The 15,507-nt window shown below is 50.8% G+C and overlaps 1 protein-coding gene across 1 annotated transcript in view; it reads right to left on the reverse strand.

Annotated features, from left to right (window-relative positions):
- Nucleotides 1-4: 4 nt before the first annotated feature.
- Wipi1 (WD repeat domain, phosphoinositide interacting 1) overlaps nt 5-15,507 on the reverse strand; it is a 37,984-nt gene continuing 22,481 nt past the window's right edge. The window contains exons 5-13 of the mRNA XM_005069976.4: nt 13,431-13,528; nt 11,723-11,815; nt 10,946-11,016; nt 10,235-10,342; nt 6,462-6,626; nt 5,075-5,182; nt 4,309-4,427; nt 3,566-3,666; nt 5-560 (exon numbers count right to left, since the gene is read on the reverse strand). Of these exons, the coding sequence (XP_005070033.1) occupies nt 513-560; nt 3,566-3,666; nt 4,309-4,427; nt 5,075-5,182; nt 6,462-6,626; nt 10,235-10,342; nt 10,946-11,016; nt 11,723-11,815; nt 13,431-13,528 (911 nt within the window). The 3' untranslated portion in view covers nt 5-512. The remainder of the gene's footprint in view (nt 561-3,565; nt 3,667-4,308; nt 4,428-5,074; nt 5,183-6,461; nt 6,627-10,234; nt 10,343-10,945; nt 11,017-11,722; nt 11,816-13,430; nt 13,529-15,507) is intronic.

Raw genomic sequence — 15,507 nt, forward strand, 5'->3', positions numbered from 1 at the left:
CAAATGCATTGCCATGATTTTATTTAATTAGTGTCCTGAATGGGACTCAAGGGTAATAAATGATTTATTCTAATCACTGCAAAAATACTTTGCCTGGCTAAAATAGTTTCTCTCTATATATGTCTGTAATATACAAGAAACACAATTCAAAGAGATTTCCCACTAAGTACATTTTTTTTTTTAAACACAGCATACATTTGACAAGGATGCCCTTTTTAATATAAAATTCCGGTTATATACCAATATGGTTAGTTAGCATTTACACTGTGGTTTGAAGGTATTTTAAATAGCATGACACGACTCCAATGTTCTCCTCACCCACTGGCAGCCAAGGCTGAGGGGGCTGGGTGGGGTCTAACCACGGTCTATGGCTCAGGCAGCGAGGCACCCGGGACTCCTGCCTCCCTTCCCTGTCTGCTCACACAACTGATTGCACTCCGTCTCTTCCACTGTCCTTGTTCTCTCCAAAACCACCCGACAGGGGTGTCCTGACTTCTGGGGTGTGCTTCTCGTCAGGATTGCTTCGTTTTGCCCTTCTGACTTCCGCGGCACAAGATTATCTACCAAAATCAAAACAGAAGGGCCTTACTCTCCTCGGGAGAGGCAGGCTGGGTTACCCATGGGCCTTTGCTATGCGGGTCAGCAGGGGAGGCCGAGCCTTTTGAAACGTTTATATACGCCCACAGACTGACCCTCATGCATGGCCATGGGAAAATCCACCCATCTTGTGTAGGTGTGGACAACTGTGGCCCAGGTCCCAACAATACTGTTTGAAAACTGCATGTGTCCACATGTGTGCTTCTGTGTACATGTGCTGCCCCTCCCTGACGGCCCATCCTACTGTAAACATGGACTGCTAAATGGCTGTAAAAAGAACACAACACGTCAGCATAGGCTCTTGGTCATCTGGCTGTCCCTTCGCTCACCAGGTTAGTCTGAGTGTCACAGAGTAAGTACACAGATTGCATGCTGGCTTGCTAATGAGGCAAAAGCTGCCAGCCTTCCTCAAAGCCTTTCCCGGGGCACGAGAGATGATGATGGGTTTGCTTTTCTCTTGCTGGTCTCCAAGCGAAGTCAGTCCCAGAGAGGAGAGTGCGCTGGGAGGGAGGGCAGTGGCAGTCTACTTTTTAAAGGGAGCTGGTGATGACTCAGGGGCTTAGGGCAGAGGCCCAGGGGCTGGAGGCTGACCCCGCCAGTGTGCCCAATATTCCCACCAAAAAGGGAAGTGCTTTTGCTAAGCTGAGACTCCAAAGATCCTTTTGTAGTCTCAGAAGCTTCTAGAGAACGGTGAGAAAAGATAGGGACTCTGGGAAAGTATTTGCAAGAGGCATGCAGTTAAGAATACAGGCAGGGGCAGGGGCTTTCCTAGGGAGCCCAGCCCAACACTTAGGCTACAGGGGCATGACTGAGATGTCTGCCCTCAACAGCAGCCCAGCAGCACTTTCGCCTCTGCTCCCTGTGCCTGGTGACAGAGAAGCTTGCCTGCTGCTGACCCAGGACCTCAGTCGGGACATTGGCTCCTCTTCATCTGCCTGCAGGCTGTGGAAGTCTGGGCCGGGTGGCCACCATGACACCCAGCATCTGCAGGCACCCAGAGGCCACCATCGTAGCTGGACTCTAACAGTTCAGGGAACTGGTTTATTGACAAACACTTCTTGGGCAGGGAGAATTTCTTATGTATAAACTTTTTTTTTTGAGGCTGGGGATGGACCCAGTGTCTATTCCCTGAGCCTAGCTACATTCCCTAGCCTAAACAAGAAGTTTAAATTGCAGCTTAAGCCAACTTTCACGGATTTGCTCCTTAAGAGGGAGACAGGACAACTGGTTTGTACCCGATGTCCTAGCGGGAAAATGGCTTACTCAGGTTGTTATTTTATACAGGGTTCCTCCAGCAAGGGACCACGTCCTACATGCCATTGTTGAAATTACTCTAATTCTGTAAGCACAGGAGGTTGCAAGCTCTGCTCTGACCGCAGTGAAGACTATTTTGAGATGTACCGGTCTTCTACAGCAGCTCAGATTTTTACCAAAATTGCTAAAACAGAACCGATCAAGCATCAGACCTTGGCAGGCTAGGATGCTCTGGTCATGTTTGTTCCCACCGTCTGACCTAGAATGCTCTGGCTCTGGGGAGATGTAATGTCAGTTAAATAGGCAAATAACGACTAACTTTCAGAAGACATGAAATCTCTTTATAGTTCTAGGTGGCATTGGGGGAGCCCAAAGGCACCACTGGGTTAGGCAGCAACTCTTAGGCAGTGGCCAATGGCTGCCCTAAAATGCATAATTAATTTTTTAAAAAGAACTCCTCCTTCCCACCATTACTATATAATGTCACTTGGTGGCAATATATTTGGCAACTTGCCTATGAAAGTCCACAAATGTAAATTTCAAATCAAGAAAGCCAACGTGGAAGTCACCGGTACCTCCTAGTCACACGAAAAGGGGGCCTCACCCTCTTCAGGGCCCACAGGAGCACTCCCTTCTATTCCCTAAGTCCTGACATGGCTTTGGATCCATCTGAAACTGTTTCAAGCTAAGATGATCCTGAATGTCTGATACTCCACTCCTGCCTCCATCTCCCAGGCACTAGAATTACAGGTGTGCATGACCACACTCAGATTTTTGTTTTTTCTAGACAGGGTTTCTCTGTATTGTTTTGGAGGCTGTCCTGGAACTCGCTCTGTAGACCAGGCTGACCTCGAACTCACCGAGTGCCTGGCTCCACACTCAGTTTTATGTGCTGTTGGGAACTGAACCCGGGGCTTCATGCATAGGCAAGCGCTCTACAAGCTGAGTCATGCCCCTAGTCACTAGTGTGCTTTCTAACCGAAATTCACAGGAGGGGTGCATGCTGCTTGAAGACGCAGCAGCTAAGGGGGCCCTGATAGTACCCAGAGTGGGGTAGAGAATCTTTCCTCCAGCCGTTGGTAGAGTTGGTAGAAACCAAGGCCAGTGCTCAGCCACCCATGGTGTCTCTTACTGCCAGCAAGCTGAAGTAGGTTGCCAGGAAGCCTTGCTGAAGGTGTCCAGGTGAGCTCATGCCACCCACACTGCGTTTATACGTGCGGTTTCCTGGTGAGTGCCCGCAGCTCCTGTGGATGTTCAAGAGCGCAAAGCCAGAGCTGCAGGCAGGGCACAGGTCAGCTCCTGCAGCCAGCTCAGGGACCCAAACCTGACCTCGCCCCTTTAACTCACCATAACAAGTAACAGGCAGCATTCTACAAGGGCATTCCTAGGCACCTTGGAAAACCAGGCAGAAACCCTGACCTCACAAGCAGCAAAGGCAGTGTAGGCAGAGAGGCAGAGGCAAGGAGTCTGGGTCTCTGGTGACCCAGGTTAGTATTTGGTTATGGTAACGCTGTCAGGCTTCAAGCGCCACACCAACTGTTTAGCCTGTAGGATCTGAAGCTGCAGCGTGGGTGCCCTACAACTCTGAGCATTTGAGAGAGGGTTAGTGGTTAGGAGCTGGAGCACGGGGCAGTGACTTTGCCTCTTGTGGGAGGCAAAGCTTTCTTCCAGGCACACAGATGGAGTAACTCTGTTAAGGGTTCCGAATGCTCACAGGGGGAAACTCATTCTCATCGTCAAGACACACTGGTCCCGTTGCAAACTCGTGTTCTGGAATAACTTCTCCTCGGAGAGCCCCACCGTCCTCAGAGTAACCTGAAAGCAAGAGTTAGAAATGAAACAGGTGGCGCCCCGTGGTGGGTGGGCGCCCCGTGGTGGGTGGGCGCCCCGTGGTGGGTGCTGGAGGCTCAGGACCTGAGGAAAGGGGAGAATGGAAGCAGTGGGGATGCATCTCTGCCTCCCAAAGAGAGGGCGGCCCAGGTGACTCTAAATCCTCTCCCCATCTAGTCCCTGAGCCCTGCGAGGAAAGCAGGTCTCACCCACTCCTGCTTGAAACTCCAGCTCTTTGGAACTCTTCAAGAAGCAAACGGTTATTGCTTATTAACTGGTGCCTTTAGTCTCAGCAGAGGGAGGCAGAGGCAGGAGGATCTCTGGGAGTTCGAGGCCAGCCTGGTCTACAGAGTGAGTTCCAGGACAGCCTCCAAAACAATACAGAGAAACCCTGTCCCGAAAAACAAAACAAAAAAAGAAAGAAGGAAAGGAAACAAAAAGGAAAGAAGGGAGACAGGGAGGGGGGGAAACAAACCTTGGGCTACATCCCTCAGTGCTAGCGACCTGAGGTTGAGGACTATTACCAGGCCTCCCAGTGAGGAAATAACCACGGAGAGTGCTCAGCCTAAGACAACAGCACGGGGGAGAAGGCAGCCCTGTAGGATGGGTCCCATGGTAGCCACTCACCTGGCACAGTGGAGGCCGCAGATGTGCTGGGCCTTGCTACAGTTGCTGCGTAAGACGGAGGTAAGGAAGGTCTGAGGTCGTTCTCTTTGTTTTCGTCTGTTGTTCCTGAGCTGAGCAAACTATTTGCAGCAATTAAAAAAGAAGAGGAAGGAAAGAAGGAGTCAGCACATCTCCAGAACACCTTCACACGGAAAAGGGCGAGGTGGCTAGCGCTTTGCTGTTTGAGGATAAATTACAGACCTGCCAGCATACTGTAAGATCAGCATGTACCCAAGTAGGTCAGCCACGCACCTTCAACACGACCCATCACTCACGTGAGTAAGCAAAGCCCCGCCCTCCGACTGTCCGGTGTATTCAGGCCAGACACGCTCACAAGGGTGAGGTGCCGTGAGGTGAGGGCAGCTCACGGTATCCAGTCCACCACTGATCAGCCTGCACATGTCACAGAACCTTAGGAACTTTGAAATCTGACTCTGTGAACATTTTTGACTGTTCACTGTCTTCTTAAGGGCTGTGCCAGGGGGACAGGCTAAACAGGGGACATCTAATTTGGGGTATTATGTTATGTGTCTGGGCGCTGTCCCAAAGGGGACAGACAGTAGGCTGGTGGTCCCCAACAGACTGAGCTGAAGCGGAGCCTGCTTGGGGGCTTGCCACAGAGACTGCCGGGAGGGAGCAAGAACACTGGAGTGGGCCACTGTCCCCAACACGGAGACAGCTCTGCACACCTGTTCCTGAACAGCTGTTTGGCAATTAGAATCTTCACCTGTGGGTTTTGATCAAGACGCATTCCCCTCCATCCTGAGGGTCCAAATTGTAGATGTAAAGGTGTCCATCGGAGGAGGCCACCAGCAGCCGCGGCAGTTTCTGGATCCTAGGAGACAAGTGATGGGTTGCTGCAGATGTGGTGTCAGCTGGCAAAGCCTCACTTCCCCCCAAGTCTAGTCTCCAGCACTTCCAGCTTTGAAAACCCCTTAGCTCGGTGGCCCAGAGCTGGACCCTCTGGCCAGGCCTTTAGATTCCTACCTGATCATCTACTTCCAGGATTGTTTCTGGGTTTTGTATGGGATGAGATAAAAGTATGGTATGGACAACAGCACCCGTGGAAGGCTACTGGCAGCTTACTAGATGCCGTGTGATCCCTACATTGTGTGTGTCTCTGGCTACGACGGCGATGGAAAGCGGAACACCGTCTAGGTTCATAAACGTGTGTGGTTTACATGTGTGCGGGTGAGCGTACATGCAGAGGACCACCTGAGTTGTGGTTTTCCAGCGTCTGTCCCCTTTTCTTGAGACAGAGTTTCTTACTGGCCTGGACCTCCCCGCTTAGGCCAGAGAGCCCCAGGGACCCACCTGCCTCCGCTGTCCTGCGGCGGGGTGACAAGCACATCCCCACACTCAGCCTTGTCATGTGGGCTCCAGTCCCTCTGCTTCTGTGGCAAGCATTTACTGACCGCACTGTCCTCCTAGCCCCTAACATTATTCTTCTTACTGTCTTTAGAGACAGGGTTTTCATACGTACTCTGGGCTGGCACTGTATTTGCAGAGCCCCTGCCTAGGCCTCCGGAGTGCTGGGATTACAGATGTATATCACCATGCCCAGCTTGTGGGGTTTGTTTGTTTTTGATTCTTTAACAAATGACCCTAAGCTTATTAAAATAAGACACCTGTCAGCCCTGTAGGCTTTCAAGCTGGAACTCCATTATTATATCTTCCATAAAAAGAGTTTGTAAGGCGCTGTCATTGGGACCGAGCTTTGGTATTCACATTCCAACTCCCAGCTGTCCCCTGAGAACCCACATTAAAACCTGCAGACAGATTCTGCTCGCCCTTCCTGGGGGCGTTCTTGTTTTTCTTTATTTCTGTTTATGTGTGTATGTGAGTGCCTGCTTGTCTGTATGTGCACCACATATGTGCAGTGCATGCAGAGGCCAGAAGGGGGCGTCAGACTCCCCCTCCCCCAACTGGAGTAATAGGCAGCTGTGAGTCACCAGATGTGTGTGCTGGGAACTGAACTCTGGTCCTCTCCAAGAGCAGTACGGGCTCGTAACCACCGAGCCATCTTCCCAGCCCTGTCTTTTTCCTTTTCATACATTTAGGGACGTGGCATTCTGGGAAAAACGCATCTGTGAGTTTGGTGGCACTGTACGTACGTGGACAGCGTACAGATGTTCTTCTGCCCAGAGAAGTTCAGGCGTCCTGTGGCGAAAGCCCTGTCCTGGTTCATCATGTCCGACACCTGGGCGGGGAGGTAGTTGGTAGCTGCCATGAACATCTTTCCCATGTAGCCACTCCAGGTGGAAGGCTCTTCTGGGCGGCTGGGGGAGGCAATGCAGAGGCAAGGGTGGGCCTGGGCTGTGGGCACAGGCATCTTGCCAGTCATTGCTACAGTCCAGCCTTGACCTCAGCTGGCAGACGCTGTCCCTGGGCACAATGTTCTGGCCACTGAGACATGTTATCCCAGCAGTAACTAGAGAGCATCAGGCCGTCATGTCCTTTAGAGGAACCACTGTAATCCTGTTAAGAGGTTCTCCGTGCTGCTGCTTTCTTACGTTAAAGAGAATTTCTGACCAGTGGTCGGATTCCTGGATTTCCAAAAGAGGGCAAGGGTAGAGATTCAGATGGAAAAGATAGGTGGACCCTGTAAAATGAGCTCACAAGCCAGAGTGGGCTCAGAGAAGAACAGACAGATCTCTGTGAAGGCTTCCTGAGCCAGACTGAGTAGGAGGCAAGTCTCCAGGCAGGACATTCGGGGCGGTGTCTCAATACGGCTCTGGAGCCTTGTGGTACCCAGCATCCACAATGCTCAGGTGCAGCATGGGAATCCGGGAGGTAGCCTGTGCTCACTGAACTTCAGCTCAAGGCCTCCAGGGAGATCCGTGAATGAGCAACACTGCTGACTTGGTGTTCCATACCAAGGCCAGCACACTGGGGACTGGTGCCACCAGGTGTGCTTTGGGAGCACCTGCTATGAGGCCACTTGTCTGTGGGTCCTAATCCTGGTGGGATACACAGCTCGGAATCATTGGGTCTGTTTCACGCTGTTACCAACTGGACATGTGGTCTTCAGACTAACTCTCTGGGCCCTGGCATTCTTGACTGAAACGGACACTTTTAGACACACCTGTACTGATGGCCCTAGAGCCTTGTGCTCAGTTAGGATCTAGCAAGAGGAAGAACATAAAAACTACATTTAAGGTCAGGACACAGCGCAGATGTATAAAAAGCAAAGCAACCGGAGTGGCTAAGCACACAGTCCAGACAGGACCAACAGAGGATCACAGAGCAGAGAGAGGAGGAGGGTCTTTTGCACCCTGTTTCCTGGTTCCTCACTTGGAATGCAGGAACACCCACCGAGCCCTCCAGGAACCAAAGCAGGCAGCTAAGCATGTGAGACTTGCGTGGTTTCTTTAATGGTGGTGTCTCTGGGGTTGAGGGGTTTGGGGAGTTGTGGGGTGGTGGCTGCTGGACTCTGCAGGTAAGGAGGAGCTGAGATTTTACTATCAAGGGGAAAAGAGAATAAAGGATTGTGGTGATATATTGTTTATGACCCAATAAAGCCACTGAAGGTCAGATAAGCACAGCAGCCAGCCACCAGAGAGTTCCCACTCTACCAATGCTCAGACCGAAGTGGCGATCCACTGAACCTTAGATTACATCTCCAGACTGCTCTCCACCAAGCCTCAGAATCCTAGACTGCTCTCTGAGACTGCACTGAGCTCCTTATATACTCTAGTGCTGCGATTAAAGGTGAGATATGTTTTTCTTTTAGACTGACTCGCTCTCATGCAGCCCTGGGTGGCCTTGGACTCACAGAGACCCATCTGTCTCTGTCTCCTGAGTCCCGGGATTAAAGGTGTGTACCACCCCTGCCCAGCTTCTGTGGCTGTGGCTGACTTTGCATTCTGATCTCCAGTGGCTTTATTAGATCATAAACAATACATCACAACAAAGGAGTCCGAGAAGGAGGAGTCATGTCTAAAGGAGCACTTCCAGAAGATTGACCCAGCAAGAAGACGCAGATGGGCAACCGCTGTGTGGCGGTTCCCTCTGCACTGAAACATTCTCCCCAGGATGGATAGGGGAGCGTGAGACTCTGGGGTGGGGTGTGAATAAACCCTCACTTGCAAGATTTTTGAAGGCCTTACCAGAAGCACTAAATGACTGTTGAGGGAAGAGGCTTTGATGGGCCCAGTTGCCCCGAGGAGGCCTCTCTGGGGATACTGCTATGTGAATCATCACTAGGTTGGTGGCCTTTTTCACAGTGTGGCTGCATTTGAGTCACCTCTGCTCCTGTAAGTAATTCCTCACCCATACTCCTGTTAGCATCCCCAATACAAACTCACTGGCTCATGAAGTTGGATTTTAGGGTGGTTGTTACTTTGGTTGTCATGGTTTCCCTTTCTGGAGGTGAGAAGACCTGTGTGTGTGTGTGTGTGTGTGTGTGTGTGTGTGTGTGTGTGTGTGGTGTGTATGTGTGGGTGTGCACTATCTCACACCACAACTGGTTAAAAAGAGAGCTGGGAAGAGTGAGGCTATGCAGAAACATAATGAAGTTTAAAGATGTGGACAAGGGCAGCAGCCAGTGAGGCGGGACAAAGATAAAAATGGAAGCCATACTGTACCAGACGTATCCACACCTCACAGACAAGTTGAGGACTCAAGATTCTGCCCCTGGCCACTGTTGGCCGCTCACAAACAGCGGAGCTGGGAAATGGCAGTGAGTTTCCTGTCTTGAACATTGATGACTAGGGGGAGGTCTGGCTCTGCTGCACCGGTGAGGGGAGGGGCTTGGGAGCACCAGCTGCAGCACCTCTGCTGGCGAGAAAGGTGTAAGAGCTGGGCATCCCTCTAGGGCCCAGGCTGTCACCACAGGCAGAAACTTCACAAGCCACTGAAGACTCGGAGACTTAAGCTGTCTAGAAAGCAGACAAACTATGAGGAAAGCCTGCAGAATGAGAGCCTTAGGTTTAACTTTGAAAACATGTCCTCTCTGGCCTCAGGGTCTGAGGCTGGTGGCACCTTTTTGAAGGTGGCAGCGCCTTCAGGAGATGAGGATGGGGCTATGGGAAGCAGGTCACAGGGGTGGGTCTCTGAAGGTCATTTCTGTCCCTGGTCTGCAAAGCTGAGAAGAGCCATGGCCACACGCTCCTTCCATCCTAAACCTGTCACACCTTCCCCACCAAGATGATTGAAATCCTCTGATACGGAGAGACAAAACCAGCCTTTCCTCTCACCGTACTTTCTGGGAGGTAAGACGACCACAGAGATGAGACAGGAACTAATAGAAGGAATGTCAGGTTTTCCCACATTCACAGACACTAAACGTGCTATCATTCCCCTCGCGAACACAGCCACACCAGCTTACCCACACTGGTGTCAGGCACTGCACAAAATCCTTTCTATCAACAACAGACTTCCTGAATCCCCATGTCAAGCTTACGACACAAACACAATGGTTGTGCTGTCTTACAGGTTAGGAAAGTGAGATTCAGACTGAAAAGCTTCCCACAGTCTCATAGCTCGAAGGGGGCCGAGGTAAGACGTGAACTCAGGATTGCAGACCCCAAGTTTTTGCTTTTGTGCAGGGCACCCCAAAACGTTCTGCTAGCATGCACTCCACCATGCTCGCAACAGCACAGCAGCAAGGCCAAGTTTAAAAAGTGAAGCTCCAGGCTGGGCGTTGGTGGCACACACCTTTAATCCCAGCACTGGGGCAGGCAGAGGCAGGCGGATCTCTGTGAGTTCGAGGACAGCCTGGTCTACAGAGCCAGTGCCATGATAAGCTCCGAAGCTACACAGAGAAACCCTGCCTCGAAAACCAAAACCAAACAAACATGAAGTGCAGCTCTAGTGCCCGCAGGCTAATGGGGCCTGTGCTGTCCCTTCCGTCTGGTGGGCACTCTGCACCCCGTGTTGTACTTGCCTGTCAGTCAGGTGCTCCAGCTTGAAGATGTGCACGGTCTCCGTGTTGCTGGAGGCACACAGGAACTGCGAGTCCATACTGAACACTAGAGAGCTGATTGTCACATACCTAGGGACAGCAACACACAGGCCAATAAGCCAGAACAGCGAGGGTCATCTCCTCACAGTTCTAAGAACGGCTATATGAGGGAATGGAGGAAAGAAAAAAAAACGTGTCTTCAAGAGGCTTAAAACCCCTCCAACATTGTGCTGTTCATATTTAAAAAGCAACGTGGGAGAGATTCAGGGACAGTCACGCGTGGTCTTAGGCCTGGCCCTTTCTCCCACATGTCTTAGCATGTGACATTTCCCAGCTGCTCTCAACAGATCCAGCAACAAAACCCACAGCCAAAAAGGTCCAAGTCACTGACATTTTATGTGGCCCTTTATTTCCCATTTGTGGAAGGAAGCGGAAATTGTTTCTGGTTGTGACTCGCTGGCTCTCTTTCTCCCATGCTGGCCTCCCCCAGTCGTGTGAAAAGACCCTGACTACTGAACTCTGCATGAGGTCTGCTCTGACTTCTGTTTTTAGAATGCTCCCAGGGTAGCCCTGAATCAGTTACCTGGGAAACACCTCAGCCTCTAGGAGAGGAGGCCTCAGAGCCTGCCTCCACCCTCTCCCTAGATGGCTGCCGGGAAGGCTTTAAAACGGGGGCCGACACTGAGTACAGACCTTTTCATCCCTCGACGAAACTCATAGAGTTTCTGCCCGTCAGGTACAGAGAACACGCGGATGACTGTGCCCTGGAAGAGAAAGCGTGGGACTGTTCCCAACCACAAAAGCTTCACACAGACGTGTCCCTTCCCAGGGCACTTTGCTTTACTGGTTTAGAGTGCCTGTCTCTGAAGAGGAAGCCAAAAGCACGGGACACGGGGACGTTTTCATCTGGATATGTGCCCAATAAGAACTCTAGGGACATATGTAAATACTGTCTTTCCCTTCCCATCCTTACCCAAGTCTCTTTCAGTGTGTGCATGGGTGTGTGTGTGTGCGTGTAGTCACAAACTGTTATGATTTTCTAGACTATTTTATCTCCGCTTATCAAAATACATTTGCTTTGCATGGCATTTGAAACATAATTTGGTCACTTTCTCTATGGGTTCTGGTCAACAGAGTCTAATCTCTCTTCCCATCTATGGACAACAGGTACATGTAACATCTCTTCTTATCTGGGGACAACAGGCACATGCATTTCTCAGTAAGACCACAAGTTTTTATGCAAAGTGTCTTGCATCTTGCATAATATCACTGTTGGATGCGACAGATTCATTGACAGACCACAGCAGGCGGGGTCCAGATAGTGTCACTCAGAAACCAACTCTGAGCAGGCAGGCCTAGAGAGCAGTCAGTCTCTACATCGCTGTAACTGTTCCAGCAGCAATCTGGACACCTCAGCACGCATCCTGCAGACCCCCCAGACAGGAGGAGAAGAAGCCAGAGAACACTCACTTTCTCAGACGCACTTGCTAGTTTGGATCCCGAGGAGTTGAAGGTGATGGCAGCCAGTGTCCCCTCGTGGGCAGCGATGGTGCACACTGTCTTCTGTTGATGTAGGGGAGAAGTGGAGATTGATGTTGGTGAAGAGGGAAGAGGAATACCCCCATCCTCTGCCTTGTCTCCAGACTCCCCTGGAGGAATCTCTCCCCCCCCCATCCTCTGCCTTATCTCCAGGCTCCCCTGGAGGAATATCCCCCCCATCCTCTGCCTTGTCTCCAGACTCCCCTGGAGGAATATCCCCCCATCCTCTGCCTTGTCTCCAGACTCCCCTGGAGGAATCTCTCTCCCCCCCATCCTCTGCCTTATCTCCAGGCTCCCCTGGAGGAATATCCCCCATCCTCTGCCTTGTCTCCAGACTCCCTGGAGGAATACCCCCATCCTCTGCCTTATCTCCAGGCTCCCCGGGAGGCATCTCTCTCCCCCCATCCTCTGCCTTGTCTCCAGGCTCCCCTGGAGGAATATCCCCCCATCCTCTGCCTTGTCTCCAGACTCCCCTGGAGGAATACCCCCATCCTCTGCCTTATCTCCAGGCTCCCCTGGAGGAATCTCTCCCCCCCCATCCTCTGCCTTGTCTCCAGGCTCCCCTGGAGGAATATCCCCCCATCCTCTGCCTTGTCTCCAGACTCCCCTGGGCCACTTGCATATAAGTTGGAAGCCCTCTTTTTTTTTTTTTTTTTTTCCGAGACAGGGTTTCTCTGTATTGTCTTGGAAGCTGTCCTGGTGTCCTGGAACTCGCTTTGTAGACCAGGCTGGCCTCGAATTCACAGAGATCCACCTGCCTCTGCCTCCTGAGTGCTGGGATTAAAGGCGTGCGCCACCAAGGCCCGGCGGAAGCCCTCTTCTATGGAGTTCTGTTACAATATTCTCCCCTCCGACTCCTCTCAGTTTTGGTGACCAACGAGCTTAAAACGGGCTGCTCACAAGGGCATGGGCAGCTTAGCAGTGGCTACACTACTACAGGAAATGTCTACCCTCACCCCAGCAACTTAACAGCCTATGTGGGGCTGGCTCTCATGGACCTCCCCTTCCACGGCAGAATGTGACGGGCTCAATGTAGTGCAGCTGTCATGGTGACTGAGAGCTCAAGGCTGTGAAAGCCACGTTATGCCCCAGGAGACAGCATTCTGTAGCAAGCCGCCTTTCTTCCAGGTCTTACATCCTTCCTGTTTCATCTTCTGTGAGATTCCCTGAGTTTTGTGTGTGTGTGTGGGGGGGTGGGTGGGTATGAAGGGTCTCATGTCTGTTCCTTTCCCTGCCTTTGGGAAGGCGGATGGCCAGCTGGGTGCCTGATACAGAGCCAGGCTGTTAGGGGCTCTTCATGCTTGCTTCTTCAGGGGTTTCCCAGAGTGCCCCTGCCCTGCTCTGTGACTCTCTATGAAGCTGCAGGGAGCAGAGGGCAGGGAATGTCTCATTGTTTCCCCTCCGGACAGGTGTTCTGCCTTGTTCTGGAGCCTGCCTCACGGTGGTGTTGACTGATACTGACTTTGAGCTCCAGCACAAATACCATTTGTTTTCCTTTGCCCAACTGCAATTGCCATGGCCAGAGAACTCCCCACACACAGCTCAACCCAGTGCAACGGGGACTCCTTATCTAAGTCTATTTATTCACCAGCTGGCCAGGGCAGGCAGGCTGGTGCACCAGGGACCGTGGTGAACTTACCAGGGAGTTTCCATCATAGAGAACAATCTCGCCTGTAGTCTGGCTTCCAGGATAGGCCAGGTAGGAGTTGGAATGGTTGATAGAGAGGGCACATAGACCTGGCAAAGAACAAACAGGATGAGGAGACAAGAGCTTGGCTGGAAAGGGCACCTGAAAACCATGTGCCTGGAGTGCCACCTGCTGGTGAGGAGAGGAACATCTTTGAGTCTTTCTGTAGATTATTCTAATGGAAGGTTTCTTAAATTGCATGTTGTCACCCACACAGGGAGTCATGTAACTGAATGGGGGTGGCGAGGGTCACAAAACGTTGGCAACAGTAAAACGTTTCTGAATGCACAACAGGCAAAGGTTAACTTGAAGTGACGCATGTAAGGAACCCAAGGCGACTATGCACCAACCAGGGTTGCATTTTTATCGTCACTGCAGCCTTGGTTCCGAACACACAACATGCACACACCTCCCCGTGCATGCTATCACACCACACACAGCCTCTGAGCACCCTGACTCAGTACCGTATGCCAGGAACTGAAGGGTTCTCACTGCATACAAACGTTCCTGCTCTTACAGAAAAGTACCAGTTAACATAAAATGGAAACGTTTAATATTTTCCTACATATCAAATTGGTATACCCTGATATTGTTTTGTGCTAGAACTGTTGGTTTTAGAAATTGCTGTCTGGGCTGCTGATTTGAATTTTTTTTAAAGTGAATGCCCTTTGGCTTGGGATTTGGACAAAACTTAGAAAATGGTCCTAAGCATACTTCTGCTGGTTTGTATTACACACTGATATGAAGTGGTGCGTTTGGCACTAACAATCGTAAAATAAAGTTACTGATGAATTCTGAAAAATATTTAAGATGATCTGCCTTGCAGTACCAGTTCAGCTGAGCTTTGACTACTCATGTAAAAAGAAACAAGCCTGTGCATGTCAAATTTATGATATACTATCTGCAAATGTTTGATATGCATACATATTTTTATACTTATATGCTTGGGATCATGTAAAAATTTCTTGGGCCAGCTGGGCTGTGGTGTGCATGCCTTTAATTCCAGCACTCAGAAGGCAGAAGCAGGTCAATCTCTGTGAGTTCGAGGCCAGCCTGGTCTACAGGGCAAATTCCAGGACAGCCAGGGCTGTTACACAGAGAAACCCTATCTCAAAAAACCAAAAAAGAAAAAAACAAAACTTCTTGGGCCCAAAATGGGTTGCTGGTGGGAAAAGTTTCAGAAACCCTGTTCTGGCCAAAGGATTTGACTCAAGGAAATTTGCAGACTTCCCGACTTAACCCTGGCAGTGACCCCTCCACTGCTAAGCAACCAGACCTCAGAATACGAAGAATATTCTTCTCCACATTTTCCACCCCAAAGCATTGGAACAGCGGCTACCTCTCTTCTGATCCCGTTACTCTCTAGAACTCTGTGAGAATGTACTCACAACGGAGACAGGGCTTCCCAGTGGGAGAGGTCAGTGTGCTTTAGCCTCTTCTCAGAGTGATTAAATACGGTTAGCTGGGGACTCCAAGATGGACAACGGGAAAGGCAAATGACCTCATTTCTCAGCAAGGCATCTGCTCTGATACGGAAGAGCAGAGCCTGCTGGGGCGGAGAGGTGCAATGGAAGTCTGCATCTTGGTTGGGGTGTGTTGGATGTAACATGCTGCAACGTCTTCTGGAAATGCAGGAAGCTAATCAGATCCCTGAAGTGACAGCCATCTTTATTATAGGGCAGTTCTAGGGAGGGGTTGTCTCTGAGCATTCAGCCAGATGCTCTGCATAGCAATATCTGAGACTAATAGTCACACGTGGTGGGAACTCGGGAGCCACAGCATTCCCAGGCAAGGATCTTCAAGAACATTATACGGGAGACATCTCTTCAAATAAATGAATAAAATAATGCTGGTCAGCTTTGTTGTAAACTGGCATATCTAGTGGGTTCTTCTAGAAAGTGTTTGTAAAACTCTAGAGCAGGTTAAAAGGCTCCTTACCTATCCTGTAGGGGAGGAAATGAGAGGGGGGAAAAAACCAAACATGACTTCAAACTAGGTGCTGCTTCCTGCTCTGGCCTCAGCCCTGAGT

The sequence above is a fragment of the Mesocricetus auratus genome, unplaced genomic scaffold (genome assembly GCF_017639785.1).
Source record: "Mesocricetus auratus isolate SY011 unplaced genomic scaffold, BCM_Maur_2.0 Super-Scaffold_100007, whole genome shotgun sequence".
NCBI lineage: Eukaryota > Metazoa > Chordata > Mammalia > Rodentia > Cricetidae > Mesocricetus > Mesocricetus auratus.